The following is a 16,399-nucleotide window of genomic DNA, read 5'->3' on the forward strand; positions in this document are numbered from 1 at the left end:
ATTGAGAGAACAAAGCTGGAAAGGATGTTTTGTGTTGACTCTCACATTTGTGGTTGGCATCCCGCGCCAACCATCTGCCTTTGGGGCAGTTTGTGGTGCGAATGATGCTGACCGTGTCCCCGCTGGTCACAGGCAGGTCGTTCTTACGCACTTTACTGGCCACCATCACCTTGGCATGGTACATGGGCTCTTCACCACCTGTCACCTGAACAAGCATATCCATCCAAGGTGACTTGAACATTCAGGAATAACAACACACACTGCGGCTAAGACTTAATATTGTCCAGAACCTACTTTGAACTTCTTTTTCATTTCATTCTCTTTCTTCTCTCTTTCCTTCTGCTCCTTTTTCTCCTTCTCCAGCCGCTGCTTCTCCCTCTTCTTCTGCTCCTTGCACTCGGCAAAGTTGGGGCTCTGGCGCTCCTTGCTGAAGACAAAATGGAATGTTGACTGAACATGAAGAGAAGCACATGTAGTTTCAAAGAGTGACGGAGACAGGTCATAACCCAAAGCTCATGACCATAGGTGAGGATGGGAACGTAGATCGACCGGTAAATTGAGAGCTTTGCCTTCCGGCTCAGCTCCTTCTTCCCCACAACAGATCGATACAGCGTCCGCATTACTGAAGATGCCGCACCGATCCGCCTGTCGATCTCACGATCCACTCTTCCCCCACTCGTGAACAAGACTCCTAGGTACTTGAACTCCTCCACTTGGGGCAGGGTCTCCACCCTTTTCCGGGCGAAAACCATGGACTCGGACTTGGAGGTGCTGATTCTCATCCCAGTCGCTTCACACTCACCTGCGAACCGATCCAGTGAGAGCTGAAGATCCTGGCCAGATGAAGCCATCAGGACCACATCATCCGCAAAAAGTAGAGACCTAATCCTGCAGCCACCAAACCGGATCCCCTCAACGCCTTGACTGCGCCTAGAAATTCTGTCCATAAAAGTTATGAACAGAATCGGTGACAAAGGGCAGCCTTGGCGGAGTCCAACCCTCACTGGAAACGTGTCCGACCTACTGAGCTTTGGGTTATGACCGAAAGGACAAGATCACGGGTACAAGCGGCCGAAATTAGTTTCCTATGCCGGGTGGCGGGGCTCTCCCTTAGAGATAGGGTGAGAAGCTCTGTCATCCGGGAGGAGCTCAAAGTAAAGCCGCTGCTCCTCCACATGGAGAGGAGCCAGATGAGGTGGTTCGGGCATCTGGTCAGGATGCCACCCGAACGCCTCCCTAGGGAGGTCTTTAGGGCACGTCCAACCGGTAGGAGGCCACGGGGAAGACCCAGGACACGTTGGGAAGACTATGTCTCCCGGCTGGCCTGGGAACGCCTCGGGATCCCCCGGGAGGAGCTGGACGAAGTGGCTGGGGAGAGGAAAGTCTGGGCTTCCCTGCTTAGGCTGCTGCCCCCGCGACCCGACCTCGGATAAGCGGAAGAAGATGGATGGATGGATGGATGGACGGAGACAGGACGAGCGAGCATCCCAGTCAATAAACTAAAGACTTTATAAACAACGGAGACAGCCCTCGCAAAAATGACTAATGATCTACTGCCAACGATGGATTCTGATGCGTCATCTATGTTGCTGCTTCTTGATCTTAGCGCTGCTTTCGATACCGTCGATCATAATATTTTATTAGAGCGTATCAAAACACGTATTGGTATGTCAGACTTAGCTTTGTCGTGGTTTAACTCTTATCTTACTGACAGGATGCAATGCGTCTCCCATAATAATGTGACCTCGGACTATGTTAAGGTAACGTGCGGAGTTCCTCAGGGTTCGGTTCTTGGCCCTGCACTCTTTAGCAATTACATGCTGCCGCTAGGCGACATCATACGCAAATACGGTGTTAGCTTTCATTGTTATGCTGATGACACCCAACTCTACATGCCCCTAAAGCTGACCAACACGCCGGATTGTAGTCAGCTGGAGGCGTGTCTTAATGAAATTAAACAATGGATGTCCGCTAACTTCTTGCAACTCAACGCCAAGAAAACGGAAATGCTGATTATCGGTCCTGCTAAACACCGACATTTATTTAATAATACCACCTTAACATTTGACAACCAAACAATTACACAAGGCGAATCAGTAAAGAATCTGGGTATTATCTTCGACCCAACTCTCTCCTTTAAATCACACATTAAGAGTGTTACTAAAACGGCCTTCTTTCATCTCCGTAATATCGCTAAAATGTGTTCTATTTTATCCACTAGCGACGCTGAGATCATTATTCATGCGTTCGTTACGTCTCGTCTCGACTACTGTAACGTATTATTTTCGGGTCTCCCTGTGTCTAGCATTAAAAGACTACAATTGGTACAAAATGCGGCTGCTAGACTTTTGACAAGAACAAGAAAGTTTGATCATATTACGCCTATACTGGCTCACCTGCACTAGCTTCCTGTGCACTTAAGATGTGACTTTAAGGTTTTACTACTTACGTATAAAATACTACACGGTCTAGCTCCGTCCTATCTTGTCGATTGCATTGTACCATATGTTCCGGCAAGAAATCTGCGTTCAAAGAACTCCGGCTTATTAGTGATTCCCAGAGCCCAAAAAAAGTCTGCGGGCTATAGAGCGTTTTCTATTCGGGCTCCAGTACTATGGAATGCCCTCCCGGTAACAATTAGAAATGCTACCTCAGTAGAAGCATTTAAGTCCCATTGTTGGAATAATTGTTTGTAAGTTATCACAAAAAAAATGTTGTATTATGAATGCTGTATTTCGAGGCCTAACAAGAGGAAGAAGGCTCGTGAAACGCCACTGTGATTTCAACACGGACAGATGGCAGGATCTGCTCAACTCCCAGAGGAACTCTCTTTGAAGTGTTAAACGAACTCTCTTTGAAGTATTTCACAAGCTCTCTTCCAACTATTTGGTAACTGAAGTCAACGCTATTTACGACCCGCTGCCCTCTTGAAGTCACTGTGGTCAGGAGACGGGAGGGGTTATCCATTGTCCTCCAACACCTGCCCCGGCTGGATCCAGGAAGAGCCCAAGCCCGAGAAATCCGCTTCTTGGACTTCAAAGCGACCGAAAACAATGACTCTTTTACACACTTACCATTCCTGCTGTGACATATGTTGGTGCGTGAACATGGAACATCTGAATTAAAAGAGGAGACGAAAACCTTCTTCGTCAGAGCGTGCTAAGACACTGTAAGAGGTTACAGGTTGACGCATGTCTCTCCTCAATTGAGTCCAAATTGAATTCTGTCTCGGTTTGATTCTTTGCCTTTTGTCTTGTTTAATAGATGTCCTGTGTTTGAACGTGACACCCATCTTAAAACTCATTTGTATACTCTAGCCTTTAAATAGCCCCCGTTAGACCAGTTGATCTGCCGTTTCTTTTCTTTTCTCCTCTGCTCCCCTATTCCTTGTGGAGGGGGGGGGGGGGGGGGCACAGGTCCGGTGGCCATGGATGAAGTGCTGGCTGTCCAGAGTCGGGACCCGGGGTGGACCGCTCGCCTGTGCATCGGCTGGGAACATCTCTGCGCTGCTGACCCGTCTCCGCTCGGGATGGTGTCCTGCTGGCCCCACTATGGACTGGACTCTTACTATTATGTTGGATCCACTATGGACTGGACTCTCACAATATTATGTCAGACCGGTCTCCCCTAGAGTGGGGGGGTTACCCACATATGCGGTCCTCTCCAAGGTTTCTCATAGTCATTCACATCGACGTCCCACTGGGGTGAGTTTTTCCTTGCCCTTATGTGGGCTTTGTACCGAGGATGTCGTTGTGGCTTGTGCAGCCCTTTGAGACACTTGTGATTTAGGGCTATATAAATAAACATTGATTGATTGATTGAGGTGTTACATACCTGTGCACATGATTAGAAGATGACTGTTCTGCTGACACAGCGGCCCTGTTGGAATCGGCACAGTGGGAGAAAATCAAAGGCTGTCCTCCATCTGGCAAAAATCTATGTCAAATTACAAAAAGAGATGCTCATACCATGGATTCCGTGGCCAAATGTTAAGAGACACCTCCTCCTTCTTGAAGTAAACACAATCAATTATTTGTCATTCAGCAGCACAGATGGAGTAACAACTAGGACAATTAGGACACAATATAATAATAGGACTGTCTTTCTTACTCCGTACGGAAGATGGCACCTTAATTCTGAACGCCACGACTGACTTGGTTGCACCGAGTGAACGTAACTTAAACATGCAAAAGTTATGTTGAGAAGAAATTGTTTGTGACAGACTAGAGATGCGCGGATAGGCAATTTATTTCATCCGCAACCGCGTCAGAAAGTCGTCAACCATCCGCCATCCACCCGATGTAACGTTTGATCAGAACTGCACCCGCCCGCCATCCGCCCGCACCCGCCCGTTGTTATATATCTAATATAGACGATGCAAGGCATTAGTGAGGCATACCTGCCAACTACTCCGGTTTTCCCGTAATTCATACGGTTTTCATCAACCTATTCCGGGTTACGGTTGCAGTGATAAAAAATACGGTTTTTCATTAATTAAAAAAAAAAAAGGTGAAAACTACGCGAATTGCACCTTGTGCAGACAAGATTTTTCGATCGGACACGGAGGAATTAGCGATGTAAAAGACCACGTTGGGACAAAAAAACACAAGTCTAATGCCGTTGCTAGCGATACAAGTGGAAAACTTTCAACGTTTTTCGTCGCCCAAACAGATTCTTTGGATGTGATAAATGCCAAAGTTTTATTTACGGAGGCAATAATTGAGCATGGATTTCCAATCGCACTGGCTGATCACATGGGACAGTTAAATGTTTGTAATGCAACCTTTAAAAATCATTACGCGGTGATCGCGGTCCCAAAAATAAACTTTTCTTGCATGATAATGTCCAGAAAAATTCGCTTTATATTACTATAGAGTCCTTTTAACGAATGAGTTTGATGGTTTATCACAAACCTTAAATGAAAGAAGTCCTTTGTTCTCCTGCACCATGCATATGCGCTTTGGCCTTGCTTCGTGTTTGGTGCGCAATCCTGTCGGCTGTATTTCACAGCACGACATACTGTTAAAAGTGTTTATACTATTTATGCTTTCAAGTCCAAGTTGAAGAAATCTTGTTAAATGTTGACAGCATAACTACCAAAATACAGAAGTATGTCCTTAATATTTTTGCAGTGCTATTTCTGTTGAAAAGTTAAAATGATTACATTAGAGATGTGATGTGCCACTTTAAGTGTCTGATGGCTTAAATTAATTTTCATTAATTTTTCATATTTTGAATTCTTTTGAAAGGCTTACAAAAAAACTACATTTGAATTGTAATTCCATGCTATTGACAGGACTATTAATTTTAATGAAGTTAGCTTACCATGTTTACAGTATGATAATTGTGATAGAAATGTGAATTTTAGGCACAGAATATTTTTTACAATTGAACAAGGCAGTAGATTATACAAGCTTGGACAGAAAGTTAATAATGACACCAATTTTTTTTTTTATGGAATTGTTTAGTACTGTTTTACCATTTGTTTACTGTAAAAAGTGTTTATACTGTTTATACTTTCAATTAACAAATTGAAGTCTTGTGAAAGGTTGACAGGATAACTGGCATTAACTGTCAAAATAATTTCAAACTATTGAAGTTAGCTTACAGAATAAACATGCCAATCAACCCATATGATTTTTGCTGTAATATTTTTGTTTTGAAAAGTCACTGTGACTGATAGAAAAGTGATGGTTTTAGCAACATTTTAACCTGTCTGAATGCTAATAATCATTTTGCGTCGGGGGGCGAAGCCCTGAACCCTCCAACAGGACCTTGTCCTGGACCTACCGGGGCCTGCGGCCCTTGGACCCTGGCTACTAGGCTTTTCTGATTTCAAAAGTTGGCAGGTATGGTGAGGTTATAAAGCTTTTGCCTGTTAAAGAAAGAAGACTGATCCAATGCAGCAGACTTTCGCGTGCCACGCTGTCACGACCCAGACGCACACCAGTGCGCAATCATATGGGAGCCACGCTGAGCGCACCTCCAAGCGCGTCTCGCTGCCGGCGACGGCCAGGTATGGGCCCGACGCTCCAGCGCCATCCATCTTCAGGGCTAGTTGATTCGGCAGGTGGGTTGTTACACACTCCTGAGCGGGTTCCGACTTCCATGGCCACCGTCCTGCTCTCCATATCAACCAGGGTGAGCCCCACCCCCTTCGTGAGCGCACTGCGCGCGGAGTGACGCCTGCTACGCGCCCCCGGCAACGGGGGTGGCGGGCAGGCAAGCTGTGCGGGCGGAGTGCGCGGAGTGACCCATGTTACGAGCCCCCGGCCACGGGGGTGGCGGGCAGGCAAGCTGCCTACCTGCTGCGTGTGACGCCGGCCGCGGCGAAGGCGGACGAGGCGGGGTGTCGGTGCGCGCGGTGGTGACCCTGGACGTGCGTCGGGCCCTTCTCGCGGATCGCCTCAGCTACGGCTCCCGGTGGGGCCCTCTCGGGGGAAGGGGCCTCGGTCCCGGACCCCGGCGAGGCGTCCCTTCTCCGCTCCGTAAAAGTGTCCATCTCTTTTCTTTTTTTTTCTTCTGTTGTGGCATATGCAGCAGGTGCCTGCTCGTTTTTCGTATGTGGGTAACAACATTTAACTATGTATATATATTTCCGAATTGGTTTAACTGCCACCCGCCTGAATCTATTTAAAAACTAATTTTTTTTTTATTTCAACCGCCCGACCCGCGCGCGGATAAAATCTTATTTTTTTTAATTTCATCCGCCCGATCCGCGGATAATCCGCGGACTCCGCGGTTGTGTCCCCAAACCGCGCATCTCTATGACAGACACACTTTTCAGACATGCTGAATTGTGCAAATGTAACTTGTTAATGTCTGAAACAAATACGTCAAATGGTGATATCGGGGGGTGTACAGTGATGTGTGGAATAGTTTTTAAATCAGCGCACATTTTCTTTGGCCCTAAAACCCTGTTTTTTGTTTTAAATCGGATAAGATGCGCATGAAGGAAACCAAACTGACGTTGTGAGTCAATAACTTCATGTTATGTTTGATAAGGTGGTAATGTCTGTAATAATAAGCTTAGTTGTCATCCACTCTGAACTGGCCGCCTCCTCTCCCACCTTCTCCACTACCCCTGATCATGCCCCCCCCTTTACTCTCCAACCACCCACTCAACTTCTTCTCCGAAATCACCACAACTGACCTATCCTCCATAACTTCTGGTATGAAAAGCCTCCACCTGCATCCTCGACCCAATCCCATCCACTTTAGTCATAGCCTGCCTCCCCTCACCACTATAATTAACTCCTTCCTATCCACTGGCTCTGTCCCTCCTGCCCTCAAGCTGGCTGCCATCACCCCCATTCTCAAGAAACCCGGTCTCGACCCCAACTCCCCCAACAACTACAGGCCCATCTCCAACCTCCCCTTCCTCTCTAAAATTCTCGAACGTGCAGTTGCCTCCCAAATCAAATCCCACCTTCACCACAATAACCTATACGAAAAGTTCCAATCCGGCTTCCGCTCACTCCACAGCACAGAAACTGCCCTCCTCAAGGTCACCAATGACATCCTCCTCTCCGCCGACTCTGGTTCCCTCTCCATCCTCATCCTCCTCAGTTCTGCCTTCGACACCATCAACCACTCCATCCTCCTAACACGCCTCCACTCCTCCCTTGGTTTATCCGGCACTGCCCTCTCCTGGATGAAATCCTACCTCTCTGACCGTCAGCAATTCATCTCAACCAACAACTGCACCTCCTCCACTGCCCCAGTCACCCACGGCGTCCCCCAGGGCTCAGTACTTGGCCCCCTACCCTTCACCATCTACCTCCTACCCCTCGGTCAGATCCTCCGACACCACGGCCTTCAATTTCACTGCTATGCCGACGACACACAACTATACATTTCCACCACGACCATCGCCACAGCCACCCACACCACCTGCCTCACAGACATAAAAACCTGGATGCAAAAAAAAACTTTCTAAAACTCAACTGCAAGAAATCTGAAATAATTATCATTGGCCCCGACTCCCTCACTCGCTCCACTCAGGACTTTTCATTAAACATCGACGGCTCCCTTGTCACTACCTCCACCCACATCCGCAATCTAGGTGTAATTTTCGACCCCACCCTTTCACTCCTCCCCCACGTAAACCACATCACCAAAACTGCATTCTTCCACCTCAGAAACATTGCCCGTCTCCGGCCCTCCCTCACATCCTCCGCTGCCGAAACCCTCACCCACGCCTTCATCTCATCCCGGCTAGACTACTGCAACAGCATCCTCTACGGCATCACCTCCAAAACCCTCAACAAAACTGCAATACGTCCAGAACTCTGCTGCCCGCCTGCTCACCGGAACCCGCTCCAGAGAGCACATCACACCTGTCCTTCATGACCTCCACTGGCTGCCTGTCAAATACAGAATCACCTTTAAAATACTCCTCACCACCTACAAGGCACTCCATAACCTGGCACCACCCTACCTCTCTGACCTCCTCCAGCCACACGTCCCGTCCCGTTCCCTCGGGTCTAGTGATGCCGGCCTCCTCGAGGTACCCCAAGACCAGGCGCCGAACCTGGGGCGACAGGGCCTTCTCCGTGGCTGCCCCCTCTCTCTGGAACGCTCTCCCCAGGCACATCAGAGATGCCCCCTCCCTCCCTACCTTCAAAGCCACCCTAAAAACTCACCTCTTCACATTAGCCTTTCCAAACTGACCCTGCCCTAGGTGTCTCTTATTTATTTATTTATTTTTATTTATTTTTTCACACACACATGTAAAGCGACTTTGGGTATTTAGAAAAGCGCTATATAAATCCCAGGTATTATTATTATTATTATTATTAGTTGTAGCATAACTAATTATTCACATGAAACAACCATGCCAATGCCACAGATACATTGCAGTTCTGTGGGAAAAGGAAAAGGATTTACCACTGGGTGGTTGTCAGCATATGGATCTGCAAACAAAATGGTTGGCAAAGACATGAATCTCATTCATGGGTTTTGTTTTCAGAAACCAAATAGAAACTTACTTTTTACGCTGACTTTCTGCCTGCGCAAGTTCTGGCTCAGGATGAACTTGTTGACGTTTTCCACATCTTCATACACGTTGTCACATTCATAGTCTTGTTGATGGACACTAGAAGGATAAAGAAAGATTCAGGAAAGGCTGAGAAAACAAGTTTGATGAGATCTCACCATGTATGCGTGTCAATCTCCTCATTGGCCGGTGCGTCTTGAAAACCCAGCTGGGTTTCCTCAGGGGCAGAATGGCCTTCGGTCTCATCAAGATGAAGGGCTGAGGGCACCATCACGTCCTCACTCTGCATCAATGGATCCAGCGTTAGGAAGTCTGTCAGATTTGTGGGTTCAGAGAAGCTGGCTGGATCAAGAGGTATTCCGTTCAGACAGCCCAGGTTCAGATCTGGAGCAAAAGGGCTCTCACTGGCCCCTGTGGAATTGCAGGTGTCGGACTGAGGAGCCTCAAACTCAAGGACTCCAGTTGGAGTTGGTGCAGGAGGTGGAGAGTTAAGAGCTCCTAAGTCTAGAAACTCCAGATCGAGAGCGGCAATGTCTACCGCTTCAGCCTGTAATGGTTCTTCATTGGGGTTCTCAAAGTCTGGAAAGTCAGGAGCATCCAGGACAGCGTTGGAGATGGACACGTGCTCTGAGTCTGGGGCATCTTGCATGATATCAGGGAGCATGTCTAGGAAGAAATAGCACAAAAGCAGCAACACTCCTTGTAGGGCTGCACGATTAATCAACATGGAGCTTTTAATTAGTGCAATAAATAACTGCAAAACTGACTTTTTCCCCACTTTTTACCGCCATTTGAGTGACAGACATTTTCGCCAATCAGAATTGTTTAGACACACGTTTATTTGTCTCTCGCTTTAAAGAAGGAGAAAGATGTCTCAGACTGTGCATGGCACAGTAGAAATAACTGAACGCAGTGAGACCTCCTTTCACAATTAAGTGCTATCCTATCGTCTCAGCGCTCACAGAGTAACACAAATAAGATGACAGAGCCAGCTTCAAATCAGATGGGCAATATGGGCCCATCAACACAGACGAACAACTGGGGAAAAAAAAAAGCAATGTAAAAAGTTAAATTTTTATTTAGGTTAAATTTTTGCTTGCAGAAATGAGTCAATTTGATTGTTTTGTTTGTTTATTTAACTTATTTACACTGCAATGATAAAAATGTCAACAGTGACGAGAAATATAAGTCCATCCATCCATCCATCTTCTTCCGCTTATCCGAGGTCGGGTCGCGGGGGCAGCAGCCTAAGCAGGGAAGCCCAGACTTCCCTCTCCCCAGCCACTTCGTCCAGCTCCTCCCGGGGGACCCCGAGGCGTTCCCAGGCCAGCCGGGAGACATAGTCTTCCCAACGTGTCCTGGGTCTTCCCCGCGGCCTCCTACCGGTCGGACGTGCCCTAAACACCTCCCTAGGGAGGCGTTCGGGTGGCATCCTGACCAGATGCCCGAACCACCTCATCTGGCTCCTCTCGATGTGGAGGAGCAGCGGCTTTACTTTGAGCTCCTCCCGGATGGCAGAGCTTCTCACCCTATCTCTAAGGGAGAGCCCCGCCACCCGGCGGAGGAAACTCATTTCGGCCGCTTGTACCCGTGATCTTGTCCTTTCGGTCATAACCCAAAGCTCATGACCATAGGTGAGGATGGGAACGTAGATCGACTGGTAAATTGAGAGCTTTGCCTTCCGGCTCAGCTCCTTCTTCACCACAACGGATCGATACAGCGTCCGCATTACTGAAGACGCCGCACCGATCCGCCTGTCGATCTCACGATCCACTCTTCCCCCACTCGTGAACAAGACTCCGAGGTACTTGAACTCCTCCACTTGGGGCAAAATCTCCTCCCCAACCCGGAGATGGCACTCCACCCTTTTCCGGGCGAGAACCATGGACTCGGACTTGGAGGTGCTGATTCTCATCCCAGTCGCTTCACACTCGGCTGCGAACCGATCCAGTGAGAGCTGAAGATCCTGGCCAGATGAAGCCATCAGGACCACATCATCTGCAAAAAGCAGAGACCTAATCCTGCAGTCACCAAACCAGATCCCCTCAACGCCTTGACTGCGCCTAGAAACTCTGTCCATAAAAGTTATGAACAGAATCGGTGACAAAGGGCAGCCTTGGCGGAGTCCAACCCTCACTGGAAACGTGTCCGACTTACTGCCGGCAATGCGGACCAAGCTCTGGCACTGAGCATACAGGGAGCGGACTGTCACAATCAGACAGTCTGATACCCCATACTCTCTGAGCACTCCCCACAGGACTTCCCGAGGGACACGGTCGAATGCCTTCTCCAAGTCCACAAAACACATGTAGACTGGTTGGGCAAACTCCCATGCACCCTCAAGGACCCTGCCGAGAGTATAGAGCTGGTCCACAGTTCCACGACCAGGACGAAAACCACACTGTTCCTCCTGAATCCGAGGTTCGACTATCCGGCGTAGCCTTCTCTCCAGTACACCTGAATAGACCTTACCAGGAAGGCTGAGGAGTCTGATCCCACGATAGTTAGAACACACCCTCCGGTTCCCTTTCTTAAAGAGAGGAACCACCACCCCGGTCTAATATAATATAAGTCTATTCTTTTAAATGGCTACTTGCATAATATGATATAATATGATTACATGACATGATAAACGCTTTAATCGGTTATTTCTTCAGTTTAAGAGCATGATGTAGACAAAAGTTCGGAGTCTGTCTGCATAAAGTACAACATTTTTGGAAGTAAATGATTGCATATCGTTCTAATGTGTGGCACCTTAAGACAAGAATGTTGATTGACAGTCTAAAAGTAACACACATTATTTTTGCACTTTTTATACATTCATAAAATATAAAAATGGACAATCGACTCGCAATTTGAGAGAAAAATTGCAATTAGGTTTTTTCAAAACTTTAACCCCTGCTCACTCAGCACTGAGAAAATCTATATTAGTAGGGGTCTTAAAAAATGTCATTCACATCCAAATCCCGGTTCATATTTCTTCCGATTCATAATGTTCAGCATTTAAAAAAAAAAAAAAAGTTTTAAGAATCAATTTCAAAAAGGCTACGTCCATCTAAGTCACTGTGCGTATTTATCAGCAGCCAAGAGGACCTTTAGTAACCTGTTTTGATCATTTTCATAGCAAATAATACATTGTGAGATACCATTTGAGTGGAGAATTGATTCTGAGTCTAATCATCAGTTGTTATAAGGCTGGCGTGGCTAATGTTTACAGGTTTGACATCAAAACCAGTTAGTATTTAAATACAATTCAAGTGTTAGCAATATCACATCAGAGATACTGCAACACATTATCAGGAGTGAAAGGTTTTAGATTATTTACACTTCTGAAACATTGTTGGACTGCCTAAAAACATGTTTCTCAGCTGTAATACACTTTTCCACCACTTGTGGCAGTAATGACGATATCAAACGAACACAACAAGTCTGGAGATAACAGTCAGAGAAGCTTCTTAAGCGCAAAAATTATGACTCAAGTGATGAAGTGATTTTAATCTAGACTTAAATTTTATTTAGTTTAGTTACAAATATTCATTATTGATTTCAGCACAACATAATTGTATGTACTTTTATATTCCTGGGTTATTTATGAGTCCCTTCCGAGTCATACCAAAGACTATAAAAATGGGAGCCATTACCTCCCTGCTTGGCACTCAGCATCAAGGGTTGGAATTGGGTGTTAAATCACCAAAATGATTCCTGGACGTAGCTCACTGCTCCCCTCACCTCCCAGGGGGTGAAGAAGGGGATGTGTCAAATGCAGAGGTTAATTTCACCACACCTAGTGTGTGTGTGTGTGTGTGTGTGTGTGTGTGTGTGACTATCAGTGGTACTTGAACTTTATGCACTATATTTGGTTAGTATGTAATTGTCTAAGCCAGGGGTGCTCACACGTTTTCTGCAGGCGAGCTACTTTTCAATTGATCAAGTCGTGGGGATCTACCTCATTCATATATATAATTTATATTTACTTATTTATGAAATATATGTTTTTGTTAACAAGTTAAAGGTGTTTAATGATAATGCAAGCATGTTTAACACATATAGTTAATATTGTTAATAAATTAAAGGTGTTTAATGATAATACAAGTATGTTTAATACATATAGTTAATATTGTTAACAAGTAAAAGGTGTTTAAAGATAATGAAAGCATGTTTAACTCATATAGTTACTATTGTTAAAAAACTAAAGGTGTTTAATGATAATACAAGCATGTTTAATACATATAGTTAATATTGTTAACAAGTTAAAGGTGTTTAATGATAATACAAGCATGTTTAACATAGTTAATATTGTTAAAAAATTAAAGGTGTTTAATGATAATACAAGAATGTTTAATACATATAGTTAATATTGTTAACAAGTTAAAGGTGTTTAAAGATAATACAAGCATGTTTAACACATAGTTAATATTGTTAATAAGTTATAGGTGTTTAAAGATAATACAAGCATGTTTAACACATATAGTTAATATTGTTAACAAGTAAAAGGTGTTTAAAGATAATGAAAGCATGTTTAACTCATATAGTTACTATTGTTAAAAAATTAAAGGTGTTTAATGATAATACAAGCATGTTTAATACATATAGTTAATATTGTTAACAAGTTAAAGGTGTTTAATGATAATACAAGCATGTTTAACACATAGTTAATATTGTTAAAAAATTAAAGGTGTTTAATGATAATACAAGAATGTTTAATACATATAGTTAATATTGTTAACAAGTAAAAGGTGTTTAAAGATAATGAAAGCATGTTTAACTCATATAGTTAATATTGTTAAAAAATTAAAGGTGTTTAATGATTATACAAGCATGTTTAATACATATAGTTAATATTGTTAACAAGTTAAAGGTGTTTAATGATAATACAAGCATGTTTAACACATAGTTAATATTGTTAAAAATCTAAAGGTGTTTAATGATAATACAAGAATGTTTAATACATATAGTTAATATTGTTAACAAGTTAAAGGTGTTTAAAGATAATACAAGCATGTTTAACACATATAGTTAATATTGTTAACAAGTAAAAGGTGTTTAATGATAATACAAGCATGTTTAACACATATAGATTCCTTTCTTTCATGAAGACAAGAATATAAGTTGGTGTATTACCTGATTCTGATGACTTGCATTGATTATGCAGTGGTGCTGATAAGGTCCGCATTTTCGAATGGAGGAGAAAAAAAGTCCTCCTTTCTGTCCAATACCACATGAAAGTGGTTGCTTTTTGGCATTTTATTTGTCCAGCTTCCCGGTAAGGTCTATTCAGGTGTACTGGAGAGGAGACTACGCCGGATAGTCGAACCTCGGATTCAGGAGGAACAGTGTGGTTTTCGTCCTGGTCGTGGAACTGTGGACCAACTCTATACTCTTGGCAGGGTCCTTGAGGGTGCATGGGAGTTTGCCCAACCAGTCTACATGTGCTTTGTGGACTTGGAGAAGGCATTCGACCGTGTACCCCGGGAAGTCCTGTGGGGAGTGCTCAGAGAGTATGGGGTAACGGACTGTCTTATTGTGGCAGTTCGCTCCCTGTATAATCAGTGTCAGAGCTTGGTCCGCATTGCCGGCAGTAAGTCGGACACGTTTCCAGTGAAGGTTGGACTCCGCCAAGGCTGCCCTTTGTCACCGATTCTGTTCATAACCTTTATGGACAGAATTTCTAGGCGCAGTCAGGGCGTTGAGGGGATCTGGTTTGGTGGCTGCAGGATTAGGTCTCTGCTATTTGCAGATGATGTAGTCCTGATGGCTTCCTCCGGCCAAGATCTTCAGCTCTCACTGGATCGGTTAGCAGCCGAGTGTGAAGCGACTGGGATGAGAATCAGCACCTCCAAGTCCGAGTCCATGGTTCTCTCCCGGAAAAGGGTGGAGTGCCATCTCCGGGTTGGGGAGGAGATCTTGCCCCAAGTGGAGGAGTTCAAGTACCTCGGAGTCTTGTTCACGAGTGGGGGAAGAGTGGATCGTGAGATCGACAGGCGGATCGGTGCGGCATCTTCAGTAATGCGGACGCTGTATCGATCCGTTGTGGTGAAGAAGGAGCTGAGCCGGAAGGCAAAGCTCTCAATTTACCGGTCGATCTACGTTCCCATCCTCACCTATGGTCATGAGCTTTGGGTTATGACCGAAAGGACAAGATCACGGGTACAGGCGGCCGAAATGAGTTTCCTCCGCCGGGTGGCGGGGCTCTCCCTTAGAGATAGGGTGAGAAGCTCTGTCATCCGGGAGGAGCTCAAAGTAAAGCCGCTGCTCCTCCACATCGAGAGGAGCCAGATGAGGTGGTTCGGGCATCTGGTCAGGATGCCACCCGAACGCCTCCCTAGGGAGGTGTTTCGGGCACGTCCGACCGGTAGGAGGCCACGGGGAAGACCCAGGACACGCTGGGAAGACTATCTCTCCCGGCTGGCCTGGGAACGCCTCGGGATCCCCCGGGAGGAGCTGGACGAAGTGGCTGGGGAGAGGAAAGTCTGGGCTTCCCTGCTTAAGCTGCTGCCCCCGCGACCCGACCTCGGATAAGCGGAAGAAGATGGATGGATGGAGCTTCCGTACTCCTCTGTATACACTTTACAAGAAATACATTGTCGGCAAACTCCGTAGCTTGCTAGCTTGTGCACGCCAGCTTTCTGTGACTCCTATTTTGTTAGCGCAACTGTGCAGTCGGTCTTTGGAGTTTTGACGACAGGTACGGCGCCAGAGTCTGTTGAAATAAAGTGTTTCTCGCCTTCCAGTCGGTAATTTCAATGAGCTGGCAGCAGTCAGTGTCATCTCAGAAGACCCTCGGGTCGGGTGCCGTGAATGTCAATCAAGTGACGAAAGTGACGTCATAGTGAAGATTTATGATCGCTCATTTTTAGGACAATTTTTTTAATACCTGGCTGGTGATCGACTGACACACCCTCCGAGATCGACTGGTAGCTCGCGATCGACGTAATGAGCACCCCTGGTCTAAGCAGCCTGACCTAAACTAGAGGCTAAGTCATAATCTTTGTGATGAACACATAAAAGACTAAGACAGGTCCAAAAGGTGAAGGATTGCTGGACTACAGTTCTATTACCTGCTTCTAATAATGCTGTGTTTGAGTATGTAAATGTAAAAGCACTTCAATGTCTCATCCTTCAAGGCCAACACCAAATGTCTTCTTGCTGTAGCAGGAATGAGGGCGCCTGAATATGTCCAAAGTAAAAATGAGAAGAAAAAGGACGCACCATTGACCAGAGGGCTGAGATCCACTAATGGAGGCCTGGGGGGCTTCAATGGCTTCAGCGCCAGCGAGCACAAGTCAGGCAGGGGCTTCTTTGGAGGAGGCCAGCAGGAAGGATGCTTGATTACTGCAGTAGGCTCTTGGGAGACACAAAGCATGGTTAGAGAAACAGCATGGGAGGAATTTACAAGTGAGA

The 16,399-nt window shown here is 45.8% G+C and overlaps 1 protein-coding gene across 1 annotated transcript in view; it reads right to left on the minus strand.

The window, feature by feature from the left end:
- The window catches only part of LOC133577201 (uncharacterized), a 55,112-nt gene that overhangs the window by 21,924 nt on the left and 16,789 nt on the right, over positions 1-16,399 (minus strand). Inside the window, exons 3-10 of the mRNA XM_061930834.1 lie at positions 16,208-16,342; positions 9,157-9,664; positions 8,991-9,097; positions 8,890-8,915; positions 3,969-4,009; positions 3,835-3,879; positions 295-427; positions 46-205 (exon numbers count right to left, since the gene is read on the minus strand). Coding sequence (XP_061786818.1) covers positions 46-205; positions 295-427; positions 3,835-3,879; positions 3,969-4,009; positions 8,890-8,915; positions 8,991-9,097; positions 9,157-9,664; positions 16,208-16,342 — 1,155 coding nt within the window. The remainder of the gene's footprint in view (positions 1-45; positions 206-294; positions 428-3,834; positions 3,880-3,968; positions 4,010-8,889; positions 8,916-8,990; positions 9,098-9,156; positions 9,665-16,207; positions 16,343-16,399) is intronic.

Source organism: Nerophis lumbriciformis, linkage group LG37 (assembly GCF_033978685.3).
Source record: "Nerophis lumbriciformis linkage group LG37, RoL_Nlum_v2.1, whole genome shotgun sequence".
Lineage (NCBI taxonomy): Eukaryota > Metazoa > Chordata > Actinopteri > Syngnathiformes > Syngnathidae > Nerophis > Nerophis lumbriciformis.